Source organism: Oryx dammah, unplaced genomic scaffold (assembly GCF_014754425.2).
Source record: "Oryx dammah isolate SB20612 unplaced genomic scaffold, SCBI_Odam_1.1 HiC_scaffold_25, whole genome shotgun sequence".
NCBI lineage: Eukaryota > Metazoa > Chordata > Mammalia > Artiodactyla > Bovidae > Oryx > Oryx dammah.
In genome coordinates this window covers 46,276,008-46,297,407 of record NW_024070209.1, presented here as the reverse complement: position 1 = coordinate 46,297,407, position 21,400 = coordinate 46,276,008, and the positions used below count along the sequence as shown (strand labels likewise).

Below are 21,400 nucleotides of genomic sequence, written 5' to 3'. Positions count from 1 at the left end.
CTCTGTAGGACATTGGTTCACCCACACAGCCATCCTTGTATCTGCTTCCTCAATAGAAGAGGAGAGCAATGAAGAAGGGGAGGAAGCTTTCGCCCCCACCAAGGGCTTCTCATCTCCACCCAGAGAGCTCTTCTTATCCAACCCTTCTTATCCCTGCTCCCCTGAGGCTGCTGATTCCTGTAGACAAGTCAAAGGTCAGCTCACCCTGTCCCTTTATAACATACTTCCAGGTTGAGTTGTAATCTAGGCAATCTAGGCCCTCAACTAGGCCTGTCCTCTGAACTCTTCCCCCAAGTTCAAATTCCTCAGCGAGCAAGAAAGGTGGCGGGCTTCACTGGCCCCAGAGGTTCCCAGAGACCCCTGTCCTCAAGCTCTAAAGCCTCCATCGCACACTCCTCAGATCTTTCCAGGCCTGCTGAGTTAGGGCTCAGCTGCCTCTCTCTCCTCTCTCCACTGGAAACAGAAGCTCCAGCGAATGTTTCTAACTCCTGAGTCCACTCAGCCATGTCCCCCTTGCAAAATCCTCCCCTTCCCGCACCCAGCCAGCCAATCGGCGGCCTGCGAGCCTCTCCAGACCCATCTCTCCGGGCCCTGGCGGGATAAAACCAGTCGGCGATGCCGGGTGGATGGGAACAAACTTCAGAAGGAGGAGAGACACGGGGTCCAGGGCACCCTCGAGGGCGGACCCGGGCAGTGAGGGCCTGTGGCCGGCCGGCCAGGTATGCCGCCCAGGGGTTGGCTGAAAGCTGAGTGGGAGAGAGGGGTGATTCGAGAAGGGAGAGGGTCCTAGGAAGCCAGCAGCCTTTTCTCTCTCAAGTTAAACTGGACGAGGCTGGGGCAGCCGAGCGGAGGGCAGCGGGTTAGAGTTTGGCGCTGCCCAGCGGACCCCAATGCCGGCTCTTCCGGACGGGCGCATGGGTTAGGCCGGCCTGAGGTTGGCCACTCTTAGCCTGAAAATCCTGCGACCCCTGCCTGGCGATGAAAGCCTCTGGGTAGGGCCTGGGGAGGAGGTCTAAGGCGGCGGGCCGGAATCTCATACCCGTGCCCGGGTCTATGCAGGGCAGCGGCGTGGCGGCGGGTGCGGCGCGGACCTGCGTGAGGAAGCCCTGAGCCCTCGGCGGGTTGCGAGTGACTCTCCGGGATGCCTCACAACTCCATTAGATCCGGTAAGAACGCGGCGTGGCCGGGGACCCCCGGAGCCCCCGCGTCGCTGTGCGTCCGTGCGTGCGTTCGGGTCGGTGGGGCTCGCGGCTCACTGGACCCCTTGCGTGGGGGCGCAGCTGGGGACGCCTCGGGCCTGGCTCTCCGCAGCGGCCGCCTCGCCACTCTCTTGGGCCCTGAGGTCTCCCCTCGGCCCGGCGGAACCGACCTCCCCAGGCCTGGGTTTCTGATGACCACCGGGAGGGGCGAGGAGCTCTCCGTGGGGTCAGAGGAGTGTCCTTCGCGTCCCATCCGCCTCTCGCCTGGCCCGTCAGAGTGGCCACCCTGCGCGCTCCCAGGCCCTACGCCGCGCCCCTGCTGGACCTGCGGCTCCCCTGCTCCCGACCTCTAAGCACTCGTCCCCGGGTGCGCGCAGCTCTCTCCTGAGGCTCCCCGGGCGGGACCCTGAGCCCCGCGCACTTCTCCAGCCCACTCGAGAGAAGCCCGGGTCCGGGGCCCAGGAGCCGTGAGCGCACTGGAGGGCTATCGGACTCCTCCTTGCTCAACACCGGTCAGAAGGGGACCCGCGTGCGGGGCATCCGGCCGGGCGAGGACTGGGTCCTCCGCGGGCCGAATCCCGCTCCCCACCGGCATCCGGGTCCACGGCCTTCAAAAGCGCTCGGGGTCCCTGGCCGCGGCGCTGACTCTCCGACACCTCCGGGCTCAGGTCGGGGTGGTCTGTGCCAGGAAGGAGCCGCAGGGCTGGGGCCGGTCGGCACAGTGGGCATGGCCCGCCGGGCGCTCAGCAAGTGTGGACAGCGAGCAGGAGTCACGGCCCGGTCCGCGGTGATGGATGGAGCCGGGCCAGCCGCGGGGAAGGCGATTTATGGGGCCAGGGCGCAACGCTATCGATTTGGGCCGGTAGAGTGAGAGGAAATCAATATTTCAGATGAATTCTCGGCGAATATGAAGTCCCGCTCGGCAAGCGGGACATTTGTTATAATAAGGAGGGTCGCATCGGGCGCTGCGCGCGGCTGAGATCTCAATTTAGCCCAGAGCGCCGCGCTGCTCTGGGACTGGAGGCGGAGGATCCACCGGCACAGGCGCGGGGACCCCCGTGGACGCCCGAAGCTTTCTCATTCGGGTTCGCCCCACCACCGGAGACTGAGTCAGCAGCACGCTCCCTCCCGATCCCGGTGCCCGGAGGTGAGCGAGGCCACCGCAGTCCTGGCCCCGCTCTGCGGGCGCCCGGCCTTCGGGGGAGCGGAGTGGAAATCTCACCAATGCTCCCGGGAGCGGCGGGGTCGGCGAGCCAGGAGACCCAGCGGAGCGCCTGGCACTCCTTACTCCGCGCCCAGGCGTCATAAAAGCTCCTTGACCACTTTCTGGGACCGGGACCAGGTTTTAGTCTCATAGTCTTTAGCCTAATGCGGGTGTATTTACACGACACACGTCGCCCTCGCCTCGGAATCAGGACTGGTCTCCCAGGCCGAGCGCGCGGCGCGGCGTCAGGTGCCGGATCCCACGCCAGGCTGGTTCCGCAGCTTCTGCTCCGCTCCCGGTTTCTTTCTACCCAACCCTTAAGCCACCACCGACTTTCCCCTGACCACTCTGGCGGTGATAAGAGTGGGTACTCTCTCTCGGTCCTCGAATTTACAGTCCTGGACCAGACCTTTTCCTGTCTGTCGCTGCGTGAGAAATAAGACGATGTCACGGTCCCTCGGGTTGGCTGGATTTTATTTTCACTACTGATCGTCATTACGGAAGCGCTCGTTAGAATACATGGAAATCAAGAGGGACAGAAGAAAGGGCACAATTTATTTTTACTTTATTTTTAATCAGCCCCAAACCCAGATGAAGAGACCCTGCTTTTCCATTAGCTCGGAAGCAATCGCCCTTGGGTTTGGGGAGGGAGCGGTTTCGCCCCTATCGCAGGCGGGGCCTGGGACGGAAGTATTTTCTGTCTAGAGGGGACTTCTTCAATCCTCTCCCCAAAACAAATAAAAAAATAAATCTGAGAGAGAGAAAGGCTTTCTCCTATAGTTTAATTTAATGCTAATGAAACAGAAGAAAATTGCTTAAAGCATAGCTCAAAAGATTCAAGGCTGTCCCCTGTTTCTTTTCCAAATGCTCTCTAGGTAAATCTGAGTGAGAGACCCTCCGTCTTTCTAATCACTTGACACCATTGTCTGTATTTAGAGCTAAATTCACAAGCTGAGCCCTCCAGTTTTTTATAAGCCCATTTCCCTCGTTGGTCTTAGAGATTTCCTTCTTTCTCCCTTTCTGAGTTCATGGCTCTGCCTGGACTTTGCCTGGAGAAGCCTTCTTGAAGCTTTTCCCTGGAGCAAAATGGGGTGAAGGCGGCCGGCGGGATCTTTTCGCGGGAGCGAGGCCCAGCTCACCGTTTCAGATGGAACGAAACGCGCTGAGAAAAGTTTTGCGCGGCCTCTGCCGCCCCCGCCACTGCGGCTCACCCTCGGCTGATCTTGCTTCGCAGGGGGATCTTTAAAATTTCTTTTTTCCTCCCTACTGTTTTATTCTGAAGGGATGTGGAGAGCGAAGAGTGAATGAGTCTGATTTGCCGATGGTCAGCGATGGGATGAACAGTCCGTAAAATCCACCGGGAGTTTTGTAGCATCAAGGAACAGAGATCCTGAGCAAGAACTTTTCTTTAAAAAGATGCCACATAAGTATTAGAATGTAAACAGTACTACATCCGTGAGGAAGAGGGCTCAGTTAAAAAAAAAAAAACAAGCAGGTTGTTATTAAAAGCTATGCACAGTAACTTTTCAGAAATCCTCTTCCCCCAACTCCTGAAAATATATTATTCAAGAAGTAAGATGAGACTTTCCATTAAGGAAAGAGTGTTTCTCTAACTTCCTTAGATCACAGATGGAAAGCCCCCCCATACCCTCCTCTCCGTTTTAAAAAGGAGCAAAGGAAGCCAAGAAACTGTTCTCTTCCCAGGTTTCTTGCCTGGGTTGAAAATAAGGTCTAGGGATGAGAAAAGGTCTTGAGGAACATAAAGAGGTATTGGGGTTCCTCAATTCATCTTTGTTTGGAGATGGTCCATCCTCCAACCCTCCTCCAAGCAAGTTAATTAGGAGATAATTTAGCTACCTTGTGAATTAGTTTTAAGATAAGTATCTTTTCAAGCTTTGTCACTTTAATTGCCCCACTGATTGATAAGAAGTAATTATTTCTAATTGACACTTTTTTGATGTCTATTGGAAGCATTTATTTGGGACATTTTCGGGGTGGAAGGAAAGTTAATTAATTTTATCAGTCTATACCCAAAAGGACTGTACCTAATTTTACTGAAGAGGACAAAGGAAGTGGAGGGGAAAAAAAACACAAAAATCAATCTCAGAAATTTAATTATTAAGAGATATTTTGGTTCAGAAGGGAGCACCTACCATTATAACTACATGTCAAAACTTTCTATTTATGGCCTCGAATCTTGAATTTTAATATGGCACGTGTTTTATGTGTATGCCTTTTCCCAGGAATATACATCCCTTTATATACTGACTTCATTTTGGAGGTTACTCAGCTTTGTAATTAAATTTGTGAAAAGTAAGATCAAGGGAGCTCAGTACACTCAGAATAAATGGTATCATTTTTGTAAGAGCAAATTGTAAGAAAGATTTACTAACCGTCATCCTTGCTCTGTAATTATTGATAGAGTTGGGTATAAAGGTGAAACTTTACTTACGGTGACATGACTTTTCATACCTAAACCTCAAACCTTGGAGTAAACAGTTTAATCATTCACATCCCTTAGAATGTGTTCGTGTGAAAGAAAAAGAAGGGAGAGACTAAAGAGAAAAAGAAAGACACTGCAAGGAGACAATGAGGGAGGGGAGCCTATAAGAAAAGAAGGTGATTGGAGAGGAAAAAGAAAGAACTCATTTCAGAAATGAAGGTAGCCAGGTACTTGGAAACTTTGCCATTTAATATAAGGAAATCCAAATTCTACCTTAAAACACGTCCTTTTGAATATGATCTCAACCACATTCCCTACACCCTCACCATCACCAGAACCCCCACTTGTTCATGCATAAAAAGGCAGGATCTTTGGGGACTGGCTGGTCCGATTTTGGGGTGTCTAGACGTTAAAGTTTGGATTTGGTGCCCACGAAAAGGAAGCAAGAAAAGAGACATTGTGCTCTGGTGGCTTATAAAGAGATTTAAGTGTTGTTTATTTTTATTATTAAAGCCCCTGGGATCATTCCTAGTTCTGAACCCACACTCTTTTCCGTGGATTGACTTGTGACTCACTGACATAGGAAAACATTTCCACATTAATCCAAAGTGGAGACACACGCTCGCGCACACCCACGCATGCCTGAAATCAGAGCAGTTTCATCAGACAAGACACTGTCCTGTCGGGCTCATTTCAGCCAGTGCCTGTTTCCATCATTTATGTTTAAAATCTTGTCTGCTTTTAATGATGTTTCTCCCGGATTACATGGAGCGACAAGAATGAGGAAACATGTTAAATGAAAAGAAATTTAAAACTTACAAACAGCAGATAATATCGCATACCAACCTCACTATTAGTGAAACTGAAATAATGTATAAATAATGCAAAAAAAAAAATCAGCAAGGGAGAGTTTAGTAATGGAAAATTCCCCTGCAATTAAATGAAAGAGTAATTTAGTGGAGATATGCCTGGATGGATTAGCATTTATTAATTGGTTCTCATAAAAACAATTTGTGTGTGTTTTGCGGGAGAGTGTTTAAAGTATGGATTTTTTCATGGGAAAAGTTCCTCAAATATTCATATCAAATTATGTAGTGATCACAGTCTATTTTGTGAAAAAATCCAGTTCTCTCACTGGCGAATTTCACCTGCACAAAGAGAAAGTAGGGGTAAGGAAGAGAAACCCCTTGAGATCAAAAGAAGGAAGCGGGGTTCCTTTTTCTCTTGGGACATTTTCGGGCATGAAACCAGTTGGCAGAGCCAGCTATGCTTAGGAACATCCAAACAGGGTCCTGAGAGGACTCCCAGGTGACCCATCTTCTCTGGGACATAACTAAGAAGCAGAGGAGGCTGCTCTGTGGCTCTGCCCCCTGCAACCCCGCCCCAGTCTGCTCCAGCATCCTCAGCAGCTCAGGCAGGAATTGCAGTTTGTAATCTCAGCGAGGAGCTTGCTAGGGTTGACTGATGCGGGGATGTGTTTACTTTCTCTCTCCACAGTTGGTCTGTCTTCAGTTCTAAGCATTTTAAAGCTGCTCTATTTATCAATCCAAGAGGTACTGACTTCTCAGTTGTGCTGAGAAAGCTTTGAGCTCCAAGGTTCTGAGTACACAAAGAGATAAAAGACACAATTTCATTTAAGGGGGGAAAAAAGATGATTTTAAAAGGAGGAGGGAGGGGAGCGTGCCCCTCCCATTCCAGGCTACAGTTTGCTTTTGTTTTAGTTGAGACTGGGTGAAAGACTGTGTCTCAGCCCCCAGGAGTCTTCACTCCCTTCAGAGATACAACTTGGGGGTGTAAAGCTCCTTCAAAAAGAGGAGGATGCAGCCTCCCACTCAGAGCTCTTTGGTGGGGAGGATTCTTTCTAGAACACCTTGGCTCAGGTTCTTTTGGAGACGAAGTTAAAAAGACATTCTGCCTAGGAAGTAGGTGCAATGCCTGCTTCCAACAGACTTACTAGGTGTTTCTTTTTTGGAAGAAAGAGTATAGAAAGCGCAGTCCAAGGGTCTCCTTGTTCCTGAAAACTTCGCCCTCCCAGGCGAATCTCGGTTCCTCCAGTCCATGGTCAGTGACCCTAGGATAGAATTTCTGGATCAGGGTGGAGTGGGCAGGGGCATCCACAATTCCTTATTTATCTGTGTTCTTAGTTGTATACTGGGTCATCCCTGGTGGCTCAGTGGTAAAGAACCCACCTGTCAATGCAGGAAATCCAGCTTCAGTTCCTGGGTCGGGAAGATCCCCTAGAGAGGGAAATGGCAACCCACTCCAGTATTCTTGCCTGAAGAATCCCATGGACAGAGGAGCCTGGTGGGCTACAGTCCTTGGGATCGCAGAGTCGGACACGACTGAGCGATTAAACATGTTCTGTTATGTTTAGTCACTGAGGTCCAGAGTCAGGGCTGACAAGTCTTTGGGGGTTTCTTAAAACCCCTCCAGACCCCTCCCTTGGTCAGGCGGGCCACATGAGCAAATGTCTCTTACTGGCACTATGGATCAGAAAAATCATGGTAGAAAGGTTTCTGTTTTAAACCACCGTTGGTCACTGAGTATGGGCTTTACTTTGGGGCTTCTTCCCCACGAAGGACAAAGGGCCTGGGTACACACCAGTGTCTCCTTGCTGTGGCATGTCTCAGATCAAAGGGAGGGAAATTCAGGGGTCCTCCAGTGATATGTGGGTCTTGTTTCTGTGTTAATGCTGGAGGGTCCTCCGGAGGTCCTGAATACCATGGAAAATGCCAAGGATCATCAAGGCTCTGCACAGCCTGCCCACAGCTGCAGCAGCTCTGCCCATGCCTCATTAGTATCCAAAGAAAGAGATGTGATACACAGTGCTGAGCACACCGTGGCACTTAGGGAGCCCTTGATAAATATAAGTTCTGATTATTTTATCTCTGAGGGCTATTGCAGGTGTGGAATTCTGCTGGGAGAGAGCACATCCATCATCTCATTTAATTCTCAGAAGCCACCAGGCAGGTGTGTAACGGACATTTTTACAGAAGAGAGGAGCACTCGTGCTCAGTGAGGCTGATGTGTCTGCAGCTCCCTTTCCACTGCCTTCTTTCTCAAAGTCCAGCTCATCAAAACTCCCCGCATCACTAGATGGCTTCACGCCTGTAACTCTATTGGGAACTTAGGCCAGCATCTTGGGTCAGGAGGCTCAAGGATTCTTACCAATAGAGTCAGATAGGACCATCAGTCTGTTGGCTTGGTTTCCTTATCACCATCCTTAAAGCTCCAACTCAGTTAAAACAGACTATTCTCAGTCTTCCCATCTGCAAAATGGGGGCAATGGTCCCTATCTGGATGTCCCTCCTGGAGGTCCTGTGAGAAGGAAGAAGATGGTCAGCCACTCAGGAAAAGCAGAGACAGGGTGTTTTCTTTTAACACATCCCCTCCAGTGCTGCCATGTTTCCACCTGCATCAAAAAAAGCAGTTACCCACAAGAACCTCAGAGCTCCAGCGGTGCAATCCGTTGGCACGGTACTTATGCAGTAGTATATGCAGAGCAATGCCGAGGTTGTGAATGTAAGTCTCACCTAGAGCATGACCCTTTGGGCTTCCCAGCTGGCACCAGAGGTAAAGAATCTGCCTGCAATGCAGGAGACCTGGGTTCGATCCCTGTGTCACGAAGATCCCCTGGAGAAGGGAATGAGAACCCACTCCAGTATTCTTGCCTGGAGAATTCCAGGGACAGAGGAGCTTAGCGGGCTGCAGTCCATGGACTTGCAAAGAGTCAGACACGACTGAACAACTAACAGTTGCACAAGTACCTCCATAAATTGTAGACCATCAGGGAACTTGCTCCCTTGGCATTTCCAAACCCCACTGGGCCTGCCTGCTTGGCTACATTTCGGAGACTAATAGATTAGTGGAAATGATGGACACAGGTTCAGAATTACTGGGAAGACCAAATCACAAAGTCAGGGGTGGTTGCTGGGTGCCCTCTCCACGGGCAGCAAGTGGGGAGCCCTTGGGATACTAGATCTTATTTCCCCAAGTTTAGGTTCATTCCCTCTTCTGCTTCCTGAGGGTTCCTCTCACTCAAGAGTTCAAAATTAAGTCATCTGCTCCTTTGGCGCTTCAGCCAAGGTTCCACTTGTACCAGGAGCTGGAAAGGGAGTTGTTTTGTCCCTTTTTGCTGTGGAATGCAACTGCCCAGCTCCTGGCTGCTTGCATTTCTCAGAAGCAAACCCATCTTTGATTTAAGCAGAGAAAGACATGGAGAGACAAAACTACTTCTTCCCTCCCTTCCTTTTAAAAATTTTTATTGGAGTATAGTTGCTTGACAATGTTGTGTTCGTTTCTGCTGTACAGTAAGGTGAATCAGCCATACATATACATATATCCCCTCTTTTTTGGATTTCCTTCCCATTCAGGTCACCACAGAGCATTGAGTAGGGTTCCCTGTGCTATACAGTAAGTACTCATTAGTTACCTGTTTGATACATGGCAGTGTATATATGTCAATCGCAGATCTCCCAACTCATCCCACCCAGCCCTTTCCCCGTTGGTTTCCATACGCTTGTTCTCTACGTCTGTGTCTCTATTTCTGCTTTGCAAATAAGATCATCTCTACCATTTTTCTAGATTCCACATGTGTGTGTTAATGTACAATATTTGTTTTTCTCTTTCTGACTCACTTTACTCTGTGACAGTCTTCTACAAATTAGGCCTTTTGCAGAGACATGGATGGACCCCCCTTCTTCTCTAACTCTGTTCCTTTTTTCTCCTGTCCTCAGCTCCAGCGCTCCTCCGTGTTCTCTTCTGCACTTGTTTCCCTAAGTGGCCTTGGAGTGACCTGAGTCGTTAGTGCTAATTAGTCCACCGGGATGTATTGTTACTGTCAGGCCCACACAGCAGAGTGGTCGGGAGCTGGTTGGGTGACGCATTTGAGGGACAAACAGCTTAATCTGCTGTCATCGTGTGAACTGCGTGTTTGCACACACCCTGGGCCCACTGTGTGTGTTGCATTTTGATTCCTCAGCTTCTTTGAGAGAACTATTATTCCTCAGATCAACTCAGGGGTGGCTGTGAGGCGTCAAGAGGGCGAAGGACTTTTGAAGTCACTGTGAGGCCAGGTCCTGTGAAAGAATTCCTCTCCATCTCTGTAGGCAGTTGGGGGGCGCCTCCAGAGGCTTTGCCTGTGAGCCTGACCCTGCTGCTTTCTTGCTGTGTGATTTTAGGCAAGTCAGTTGTCTTTCTGGGGACAAGTTTCCTCTGTATAAAAGACGGGCATATTGCAGGATTTCTAGGAAACACTTAAAGTGAAACCAGTTTCCTTACCTGGCACATAGCAACTACTCAAGAATTTTCCCCTGTTCCAATACATGGATACCCGGGGAGAAGAGTCCTTCTAAATTCTCCGGGACAGATGTTCAAACAAGACACTGTTTTAGCATTTCCTGTGAAACTCTCCATGTGTAACTCAAAACCCTGTGTCAAAATTTTGCTCCAGTTAAGATTTAGGACAGGGCTTCCCTGGTGGCTCAGTGGTAAAGAATCGCCTTCTAGTGCAGGAGACACAGGTTCGATCCCTAGTCCAGGAAGATCCCACATTCCACACAGCAACTAAGCCCATGTGCCTTAACTATTGAGCCTGCCCTGTAGAACCTGGGAGCTGAAACTACTGAGCCCATGTGCCCTAGAGCCTGTGTTCTGCAAGAGGAGAAGCCCCAGCACAGCAGCTGAAGAGTAGTTCCTACATGTCACAATTAGAGAAAAACTGGCACAGCAATGAAGACCCAGCACAGCCAGAAATAATAAAAATAAATTAAGGGGGGGAAAAAAAGATTTAGGACAGACATGTTAATATTCTACTTGGACAAAATCATAGACCTGCAGTCTAGGGGTGTTGGATTAAATGAAAGGATTCATGAAAAGTGCTGACTCAGAGCCCTGTGGCTATGATCAGCTGCTACCCCAATCCACTCTGAAAAAGGAGTCCTTGTTTCCTTTTACCAGAAAACCCAATCACTGGGGAAGCAGCAGGTTCACGATAGAATGGGCTGTCTGTGGATTTTATGTTGGCATCCAGAACATTCTAGGGTTTGGGTAGAATTGGCCTTAGAAAAAGGATGAACTAGAGTGAGTGTGCATCTGTGATGTATGTGTAGCTGAGATAGGACCAAAGAGAGATGTGCTTTGAGTGTGTGCGTGAATGCTCAGTTGCTTCAGTTGAGTCCAACTCTGCGACTCCATGAACTGTTGCCTGCCAGGCTCCTCTGTCCATGGGATTCTCCAGGCAAGAATACTGGAGTGGGTTGCCATGCCCTCCTCGGGGGGATTTTCCTGACCCAGGGATAGAACCCACATCTCCTGCATGCCTTGAGTCCTGATTCCTAATTGATCCAGAACCATATGTTTTAAAAAAAAAAAAAAGAATTCATGAATCTTCTGCTTTCTTTCTCCTTCTCTCCAGCCCCACCCCTACCTTCTGTCTGATATTTTCCTACTTTGTGTAATAGTAATCCAGCTTTGGCACCATAGCAAACCCTGGTTGACATTTAAAAGTCTGGAATTAGCTAAGCAAGAGATTTCTGACTCCAGCTCTGTTGTGCTCTTTCCCTTGAACCTGAGATTGTTCTTGATGACTGTCAAAATGGAGATGGCAGGAATGGGGTGGTTTCCTGACAAGTCCTCAGGGCCGCTGGCTGTGACTTCCAATTGGAGGAAGAGGCTGGGGGGAGGATGCTGGGGCAGGAGAGGCACTGAGGTCAAGCTGGAATCTGAAGGTCAGAGCTTTCATCCAATTTCACAAGCCCTTGTGGATGTTACCTGCCACGTGCAGAGCATCATGCCATTGCTGGTGGCACACAGTGCCAGGGTAGTCCAGGCAAATGAGAGGGGTGAGAGGCACCATCTTGGAGCAGGGAGCTAGTCTTATGATTCCTTGTCAAAAGGATCAAACACACAGTACCAGGGCTGAAAATAATCAGACAAAACAATTCAGTGTCTGGACGAGGATTGCAAACTAACAACCCCAGTAGTGGGAGCACCAAAGGTCATTTATCACCGATAGCCACCCCAGTGCAATCATGTGATTGCTGATAACAGATAAACATCATCTGGCCTTCTGGAGTCTGACTGATCTCTGGAGAAGTCACTGTTCAAGAAAGGCAGCATGTGAGGCTGTGTTGGATCAGTCAGCTCCATGACGGTGTACACTGGGGCTCTGGGTGGCTGGCCAGCTTGTGGCAAAATGTTGCAGAACTGTAGGTGCAAACAGCGTGGACCAGATCAGAACCTTTGCTGGACACATCTAATGCTTAACCCCCGTGTGTTCAGAGATTTGCAGATTTTTATAAGACATCTCCCTTTAGGCAGAGTGACAAGACCTGGGTCCTTCCAGTCCCCCCTGTTCTCTGGTGATATGAAAGTGAAAGTGTCAGTCGCTCAGTTGTGTCCGACTCTTTGCAACCCCATGGACTGTAGCCCACCAGGCCCCTCTGACCGTGAAATTTTCCAGGTAAGAATATTGGAGTGGGTAAGCCATTCCTTTCTCCAGGGAATCTTCCCAACCCAGGGATGGAACCGGGGTCTCCTGCATCACAGGATATGATAACACCCCAGAGATCCCACAAGCCGCTCATTTCCTGCTGGCCTCAGAGTTGTCTGGACAGGTGCCCCCAGCTGGAACAGACATGCTCTGGGTCTTGGGGTTCACCCTCTTGTTGAGTGTTACCCTCTCTAGAGTCTTCCTGGAGCCACACAGTTGCTACCGATTGCTTCATCACAGTTGCTTTCCTTGGAGTCTCACTGGTTGGCTTGGCTGGAAGGTGTCCATCTCCCCAGGAAAGCTTAAGCAGGAGCGTGGTGAGCCCCTGCCCACGCTGCTTTCTGTCCCCACCTTCTGGGAAGTCACTCACTGTCCTATCGTGTACACACGATTGCACACAGCCTTGTATTGTTTACAGACTGTTTTCTGTGTGTTCATTAGTCTGCCCTGCATAGAGGCCTGGGAACCTCTTTACCCTGGATGTTTGTGTGTGTGTGTGTTAGTCACTCAGTTGTGTCCAACTCTTGTGGCTCCATGGACTGCCAGGCTCCTCTGTCCATGGGATTCTCGAGGCAAGAATACTGGAATGGATTGCCATTCCCTTCTCCAGAGAATCTTCCCAACCCAGAGATCCAACCCAGGTCTCCTGCAATGCAGGCAGATTCTTTACTGTCTGAGCCAGCAGGGAAGCCCCTTCCCCCTGGATGGAGGTGGCCAAAGATATGGGTCCTTGCGGGCTAGGCACATGTGTTCTGAATCCCCTTTCAGACCATGGGCACCTGTGTGACCTCAGGAGCCCCTCACCAGTGAAGCAGACCCATGATTCCTGCCTCAGTGGGTGGCTGGGGGGCCTGCTGGACCTCACATCCATGATACATACATCTCAGCCATCCTCAACGCATGCTGCTCAAATGCTACCTCCCCTTAGAGCCTTCCACAATTCCTCTCCTTCTCCCCAGTGTCTTTAGTACCTTATTTTTATGGCATGTTTTGCAGCCTGCTTTGTATAAGAATGTCTGTTTCTATACCTCTCACCTACTAGACTTGAGGATGGGATGTCACACAAGCCTTGTAGGTTCTGTTACATAAAATTGGCTACCTAAACCCAGAGTTGTTCAAGGCCAGGAGGGTGAAGCCTTGTTGCCCCATTTTACCAACAAGGAAACTGAGGTCAGATAACTATGCTGTGTCCCAGATGGCATAGCTTAGTGGTAGAGGAATGGCTCCATGCCTATAACTGGGACTCTCGTGATATGGTACTCCCTTTTGAAGGGTGGCATGGGGTACAATGAAAGCTGGCCCAGGGGAATGAGAAGAAGGAGCCCCCTAGTTTCTGACTGGATGGGCAAAGCCCAATGACAGCCTACAAGACAGACAGAAGTGCACACACATATACACTCGTACCCACACCCACATGTATGCACACACATACACACTCTCCCATACACACCAATGTACAGAGACTCAGACATACAGACACATCACACAACCAAGGCTTAGACTGAGTCACCAAAGCATGCAAAGTGCAAAATTTAAGGAGGTCCCACTCTTAGGCTCATTAAAGGACAGAATCAGCCCTGAAAGCAAGTGCCCCCTTAAATTCTATAGCCTGGATTCCTGGCTGTCCTCACCCTGGTCCACAGTCTATGATACACACACCTACCCAGTTATACCTACACTCTTACACACATGGGTGACAAGTGCTCACACACACACATGCATGCATACAAGACTCACCCTTTCATACACATAAACACATGTGTGTGCCAGAACACTTTCCTTGGTTTGGGAGTGATAAAAATGACGGCCAAAGAAATCTCTGCTGTCAGAGACCCCAAGAGACTTGGTTGTGAAATTACAGGAGCAATTGACGAGAGCTGACTGAGTCCATGACTCTAGATACAGTGAAGAAAGTGAGGTTCCAAGAGGTCCAGGGAGCCTGCAGTATGTTGAGTATCAATTCTGGTCAGTCTAGCCTGCGGTTTACTGACTTGTAACCTCCATGTTCTTAAAATCTGTGGTTTGAAGTCTGAGCAGAAAAACTCCACTGTCCAGTCATGACCTCTGCTCCAACCCCCTTAGATTATGGGACATCTGTGGCTGTGGAGCCCTGCAAAGACCTTGTTTTCAAATGAGACCCAAGGGCAGTCAGTCATTGGCACAGGTTGCTTGTCTGGCCAGTGTCAGAGCCGCTGGAAATACTCAGGCTCTGGGCTTCATGGCAACTCTGCCCAAGTGAGGAAATTGTTACCAAGAGTGTGAGCAACAGCAGCAGGGCTTGGACTTGCCTGTTCGAGAATCTGACCTCTTGCAACAGCTGGCAGAAGAGTATCACTGGTGGGCTCCTTGGCTCAGACAGCGAGAATGTCCTTGCTCAGAATCCCTGGGAGCCCTGCCCTGGAACCTTAGGGACATGAGAATGTCCTTGCTCAGAATCCCTGGGAGCCCTGCCCTGGAACCTTAGGGACTTGCTCAGAATCCCTGGGAGCCCTACCCTGGAACCTTAGGAACACACACGCCCTGTGCACTAAACTAGCAGGTGCAACGTGAGCGGGAACCACAGTCTCGTAGACACACAACGCCACACCGTGCTTGTTGCAGCACCACAGGAACCGATCACTACAAACAGTGCGGTACATAGGAAATATTTCAAGCATTTGATCAACAAACATTTGTATAACTTCCATAAATCAGTGATTCTCGAACAATGTTTCCCTGCGGAGTGGGCAGAGGTACCCACTTGTGGATATGATGAGTAATGAGTAACGGTGGGAGGAAAAACTACATTTATGGATAAAATACCTTTGAGTTAAAGGAGCATTTTTTTCCCTCTCTAGTGGCCACTACCTCACACTTTTTCTTGGGTCCTAGGAGTTGATTTAGCATGCATGTGTACTTAGTCGCTCAGTCTTGTCTGACTCTTTGCAACCTCATGGACTGTAGCCTGCCAGGCTCCTCTGTCCATAGGATTTCCCAGGCAAGAGTACTGGAGTGGGTTGCTATTTACTTCTCTAGGGATCTTCCTGACACAGGGATTGAGCCCATGTCTCCTGCATTGGCAGGAGGTTCTTTACTACAGAACCACCTGGGAAGCCAGGAGTTGATTTAGCAGCATGTTCTAACTTCACTAGGTTGAGTTTGCTGTGGTGTTCCTGGAAGAACACTGTGTGAGATCCTCCAGATGCCCCAACCCTTGAGAACAGCTGAGGTCAGTATGAGACTGGTGTTGCCTGACAGCCACACAGTGACCCCAATTCTGTGAAATGATGAGTTCCCCATGCCTGTGTCAGAAAGCATCCTGAGCATATCCATCATGGGGGATTTACATTGCCACCATCCAAAGAAAAGATGTGCCCCTTCCTCTCATCTTTACTTTCCTGATAAACCCCCTTCTTCCCAGGCACTTGGTATAATATAGCACCTATATATCGGTCATTTAAGGAACCCAGTCACTTTGTGGACCATAAGGACATACACAGAAAAGGCAGGCTACTGGATTGGGGTCTCCTGGCACTCAGCTGCCTGCATCCGTTCGCCCATCACACCTTGAGTAGTTGGTCCTTTATCTCATTCTCAGCTTCCCTCACATACACCTAGAGCCGTGTCACCTCCACTCAAGATTTTCTCTGAAGATCCTGTCACCTCTGACCTTTCCATCCCAGTCACTTGTCTTAGTCAGCCTGGGCTTTGATGTCAAAATGCCACAGACTATGTGGCTTAAACAACAGACCTATTTCTCAAGCTCTAGAGGCTGGAAGTCTAGGGGGAAGTGCCAGCACGGCCAGGTTCTGATGAGGGCGCTCTTCCCACTTGCAGATGGCTGCCTTCTCACTGTGTCTTCGCATGGGTTTTCCTCAGTGCAGGGGACCGAAGAGAGAGAGCTCTGGTGTCTCTTCCTCCTCTTACAAGGGCACTAATCCCATAATGAGTCGCCCACCCTCACAACTTCATCTGACCTTAATCATCTTCCAGAAGCCTCCACCTCCAAATATTACCATATTAGGGGTTAGCTCATCAGCATATGAATTTGGATGGACACAAACACTCAGCCCATGACACCAGCCATAGAAATCATGATATATTTTTCTTCCTTTTGGATGCACAGACCACTTTGTCCACCCTCCAGAGGAGCTTCTGTTCTCTGCCCTCTCCTCCTATGACGCACCTGTCTCCGCTCCTCCTGGCCTCTTTCACTTCTAAGTGGGTCTGCCTGTGGACGCTGTGCCTGCATCACTCCAGGTTTTATTGTAGCTTCTAAGGGTGCATCTGTAGTTGCTTCATCTCTGACTCTGACTCCCTGGCAAGCCTGTACCTGCCTGGCAGTGCCTGGCACATGTGTCTCACCTCACCCCCACAAATCATGCTCAGTTACTCCCAATTCTTATGATGTGCTCTCCCCAAACCTACATTCTCAGCCACAGAAGCCTAGAGTTCTCACTCCTGTCTCAAAGGGCATCACTACTCTAATATTCAGCCCAGTAAGTAAACATCCACTGAGTCCTTCAGTATGGCAGGCATGGAATTTAGCTATGGGATTATAGGGCTCAAGAACCATGCTTCTGCATTTATGCTGACATTCTAGAGAGGAAAGCAAACTGGACTTTTAGCCACAGCACAGAGAGAGAGTGAGGGTTTCAGTCCAGAGAGGCACAAAATGCTGAGCTAGGAGGTGGTGGCATGCTGGGCTGGGAGTGGATGGCGGGTGGGAGCCTGCCCTGAGACAGGGGCAGAAATCCACCAGGGACTCAGGAGGGACCAGTGGGAGCAGAGATGTGATGTCCTAGGAGTGTGGGCAGGTTCCAGGACTCGGGGTCAGCCCTGCCCATAGCAGAGAGCAATAGCAAGACAAGTGGGTTCAGACAGAATGTGTGGGGCTTGGACCAGAGGGGCCAGATGAAGGAGTTCACTCTAACCCTGCCATCACCAAGCCTGAGTTCAGTGCACTCGATATGCATGGGGGGTGGGGAGCTTTCCACTTGCTGTGCATGGAAACTGCCATCCTCCGCTAGCTGGACTCCGCATTTCTCTTGTTGCTGATTTCCAGATTCCTTTTAGTTCTCTTGTTAGAGCCACATACCCACTTACTCTGTCTTCTTTTGGGCTTTGTGGTATTTTTATTAAGTGGAACAGCTTGGCAATGGTCTGTGATCACTAGATGATTCACATTATCAACATGTTCTGGTTTCCCTCCTTTTCCAGTCCTGTTACAGAGAATCTGAGTCTGGTGATTTTCCAAATTCATCTTCGAGTCCTGCTAACTCTTCCTTTGCATCCAGTCATTAGCAGGCATTTGTGGGCAAACTGCTGGTGAACAACCTGAGAAGCTTTGATCTCACCCCTCTGACCCTATTTCCCACTATTTCTGTATGCAAACTCATGTTCCAGCCAACTAGCCTTTGTTTCCAAAATACACCATGTACATTGCCACCAATGTGCTTTTGCCCAGTCAGTGGCAGCTGCCTGGAACTTTGTCCCCACCCCCTTACTCCCCTTCACAATGCCCTGTTCAAGTTTTTTGGGGTTGGCCAAAAAGTTTGCTCGGTTTTTTCCATGTTACAGAAAAACCCAAACAAGCTTTCTGACCAACCCAAGACTTCCTTGGGCTTCCCAGGTGGCTCAGTGGTAAAGGATCAGCCTGCAACATAGGAACGCAGGTTCGATCCTTCAGTTGGGAAGATCCCCTGGCGGAGGAAATGGCAACCCACTCCAGTATTCTTGTCTAGAAAATCTTGTGGACAGAGTAGCCTGGCAGGTACAGTCCATAGGAAGTCCCCAAAGAGTCAGACATGACTTGGCAACTCAACAACAAGACTTCCTTAAACCAGACCCTCCCTCTCTGATACCCTCACATTTAGTGACCGTCCTGTCTGACTGCCCACTTCACCTGCCTCTGAGCTAGAATAAGCACTCTTCTAGTTGTCTCTGCATCCCCAGCATTTCCCTAAAATCCTATAGGGAGTGAGGGTTCCGTATAACTTCATGATGGTAGTTTTTACATAACTCTCTCATAACATGCTTCATTGTCTTCCTAGTTGACCTAACTTGTATATCTGAAGCTTTAAATGAAGTTTTCCCAATCTGAAATATACTTGATCTTTTCACATGATATTATGGTAATTACTCTGCTATTTTTCTTTATAGTAAGTGGCCGCTATGGGACTGAGGTGGGGGCTTCCTAGGTGGCTCAGCAATAAAGAATCCGCCTGCCAATGCAATAGACCTGGGTTCCATCCCTGAGTTGGGAAGATCCCCAGGAGGGCAAAATGGCCACCCACTCCAGTATTCTTGCCTGAAAAATTCCATGAACAAAGGAGCCTGGCAGGAGGTGGACATGACTTAGTGACTAAACAAGCAAGATATATGCTAGATGCTTCATAAATATTTGCTAAATGAAAGAACCTTTTAGAAAACTTGCTTTCTACAAATATTTCTCAACTGTGGTCTCTAGTCTAGCATCAGAGGCTCCTGGGGCTCTGTTACTCAATGTGGTGCCCTGGAATCTACCTCCTTCACGAGCTTCCCATGTTGCACTGTAGATCGGCATCGGGGAACCAGTGATCTGGAGTCAGCCCACCGCAAGTCCCAGCTGGAAGTTAATCCTGTGCCAGCCTTCTGAAGAGACAGTCAGTCCTTCTATGTGCCTGGCAACTCCTCTGCTGGGAGATCTCCCATCTGGGTATGGACAGGAGTGGGTCAGACTCAGGTGCAGTCTCAGTTTTGCTCTTAACTATGTGTGCTAAGTCTCTTCAGTCGTGTCGACTCTTGGAAATCCCATGGACTGTAGCCCGCCAGGTTCCTCTGTCCATGGGATTCTCCAGGCCAGAATACTGGAGAAAGTATCCATGCCCTCCTCCAGGGGGTCTTCCTGAGCCATGGATCAAACCCGCATATCTTATGTCTCCTGCATTGACAAGTGAGTTCTTTACTGCTAGTGCCACCTCCTTAACTATCCAAGGTGGTGTCCTCAACTGCAAGGGGGCTTCCCCAAGCCTGCTGTGTCTGTTCCGAGCTCGAACCTTGTTGATCTGTGTGTGTGTTTGCTGGAGCTGCTGTAACAAAGTACCACAAACTAGGGACTTCACAACAGACATGTGTGGTCTCATGGTTCTGGAGGCTGGAGGTCTGAGGTCAAGATGTTGGCAGGGTTGGCTTCATCTGAGGGCTGAGAGGGAGAATCTGCTCTGTGTTGCTCCTCTAGTGTTGGTAATGTGCTGGCCATGGTTGGTGTTCCTCGGCTTGCAACAGCATCACTCCGATCTTCTCATGGCATTCTCCCCATGTCCCCCTCTCTCTGTGTGTCCAAATTTCCCCTTTTGAAAGGATGTGGCCACAGTGAATTAGGGCTCACCCTGATGACTTCGCCTTAACTTGATCCTCTACAGAGACCCTGTTTCCGTATATGGTCACATTCTGAAATGCTGGGGCTTAGGACATCCACGTGTGAGTTTTGGGGGAGCACAGTCCAATGTGTAACAGTCTGAGTGCTGCTGGTGGTAGGTCTAGCTCAGTCCCCACTTTAGCCTCTTTGGGTTTGCATGAATCCAGCTGCTGAAGCCCTGGTTTGGGACTGACCGAGAGAGAAGTGGACTTCTCTGGTGGTCCAGTGGTTGAGAATCTGCTTGCCAATGCAGAGGACCCAGGTTCAACCCCTGGTCCGGGCAGATTCCACATTCCATGGGGCAACTAGGCTGGTGTGTCACAAGTACTGAGCCTCACGCCTTAGAGCCTGTGCTCCACAACCAGAGAAACCATGGCAGTGAGAAGCCCCTGCACCCCAACTTGAGAGTAGCCCCCACTCACCACAGCCAAAGAAAGCCTGCATGTAGCAATGAAGACCCAGCACAGCCAAAGTAAACAAACAAACAAATATAACACTAACAAAACAAGGGAGGAGAAGTAACACCTGTTCTTGAGGGATTTCTTGTTGCTCACAGCCCCATAATCCCATGGAGGAAGGGACTCTGCTTCCCAAACTCAAAACCCATGGATAAGAGCTTCAAGACTTGGTTTCCCCACAGAAGGGATCAAGTGACAAGCAAACTGGTGAAAGGACCAGGACTCTTCCAGGGTGCGCCTGGGCTCAGAATACATTGTCCGTCATCTGCACTGCCATCTTCCTTCACTGTTGGCCAAGATGGCCCCAGCTGAGATGGTGCTGAAATCCCACAGGGCCCACTGGGCTGTGGAATGAATGGGAACATGGTTCAGAAAACATGAGTCCTGCCTGGGCTGTGCCATGAAGTGAGTCTGTGGCGTCAGGCGGGTGGCCTCCCCTTCCTGGCTGGGGCCCTCTTGGAAGTGGCCCACAGCCTGGCACCCACGCAAGTGCCCCTCCATCGCTGGCCAGCAGAGCATCTTTGTCTCCCATCGCTCAGGTCATGAGCAGCCTGAGGGCCCACTGTGTGCCTCTCCCTTCATCTTTGCATAGGTGGCCCTGAGTTTCTCCCATGGAAAACTTGCCCAACGTCCCCCCAACAGAGCTCTCTCTGCATCCCCTCTAGTATCAATAGTTCCTGGCCTCCACTCTCAGGCCTGAGGGCAATCTTGCAGTTGTGGATGTCAGGACTAAAAGGACAGTAGAGATGATCTGTGCCTTTCAAGCCAGATGAGGAAACTAAAGTACAGACAGGAGGGCCCCAGAGCCGGTGCAACCCTGGTCTCCAAGTTCTCAGCGCCCCTCCAGTTTCCTCCCAGAAACCACCACCTGCAGGCTGAGTCTGCCCCCTGCACCTTCCTGTCTCCTCAGGCAGTCTTGTAGAGTGTGTAATCCACGTTGCTGCAGCTTCTGATTCTGGGGAACCAGCTGTTGACAGGTGTGGAAGCCACAGATACGCAGTTTTGTCACAGATTTTGCTCAATGTGTCAGACTCACAAGAGCCATTGTTCTTCATTTGTTCCAACCTGTTTGACTCCTCAGGGTGGCCAAGACCACTCCTGCTCCCACAACCACGTGACATGCACAGACACACACACACACATACACACATAGGGACACAGACACAATCCCACACACTTATATATACACACAGGGACACAAACAGTCACGTGCACACACCACACAC

At 49.9% G+C, this 21,400-nt stretch overlaps 1 protein-coding gene across 5 annotated transcripts in view; it reads left to right on the top strand.

The window, feature by feature from the left end:
- Positions 1–628: 628 nt before the first annotated feature.
- Positions 629–21,400, top strand: part of PAX8 (paired box 8) — a 65,577-nt gene continuing 44,805 nt past the window's right edge. For all 5 annotated transcript variants that reach the window (XM_040224249.1, XM_040224245.1, XM_040224247.1 and 2 more), the window contains exon 1: positions 629–1,166. In XM_040224249.1, the coding sequence (XP_040080183.1) occupies positions 1,142–1,166 (25 nt within the window). In that variant the 5' untranslated portion in view covers positions 629–1,141. The remainder of the gene's footprint in view (positions 1,167–21,400) is intronic.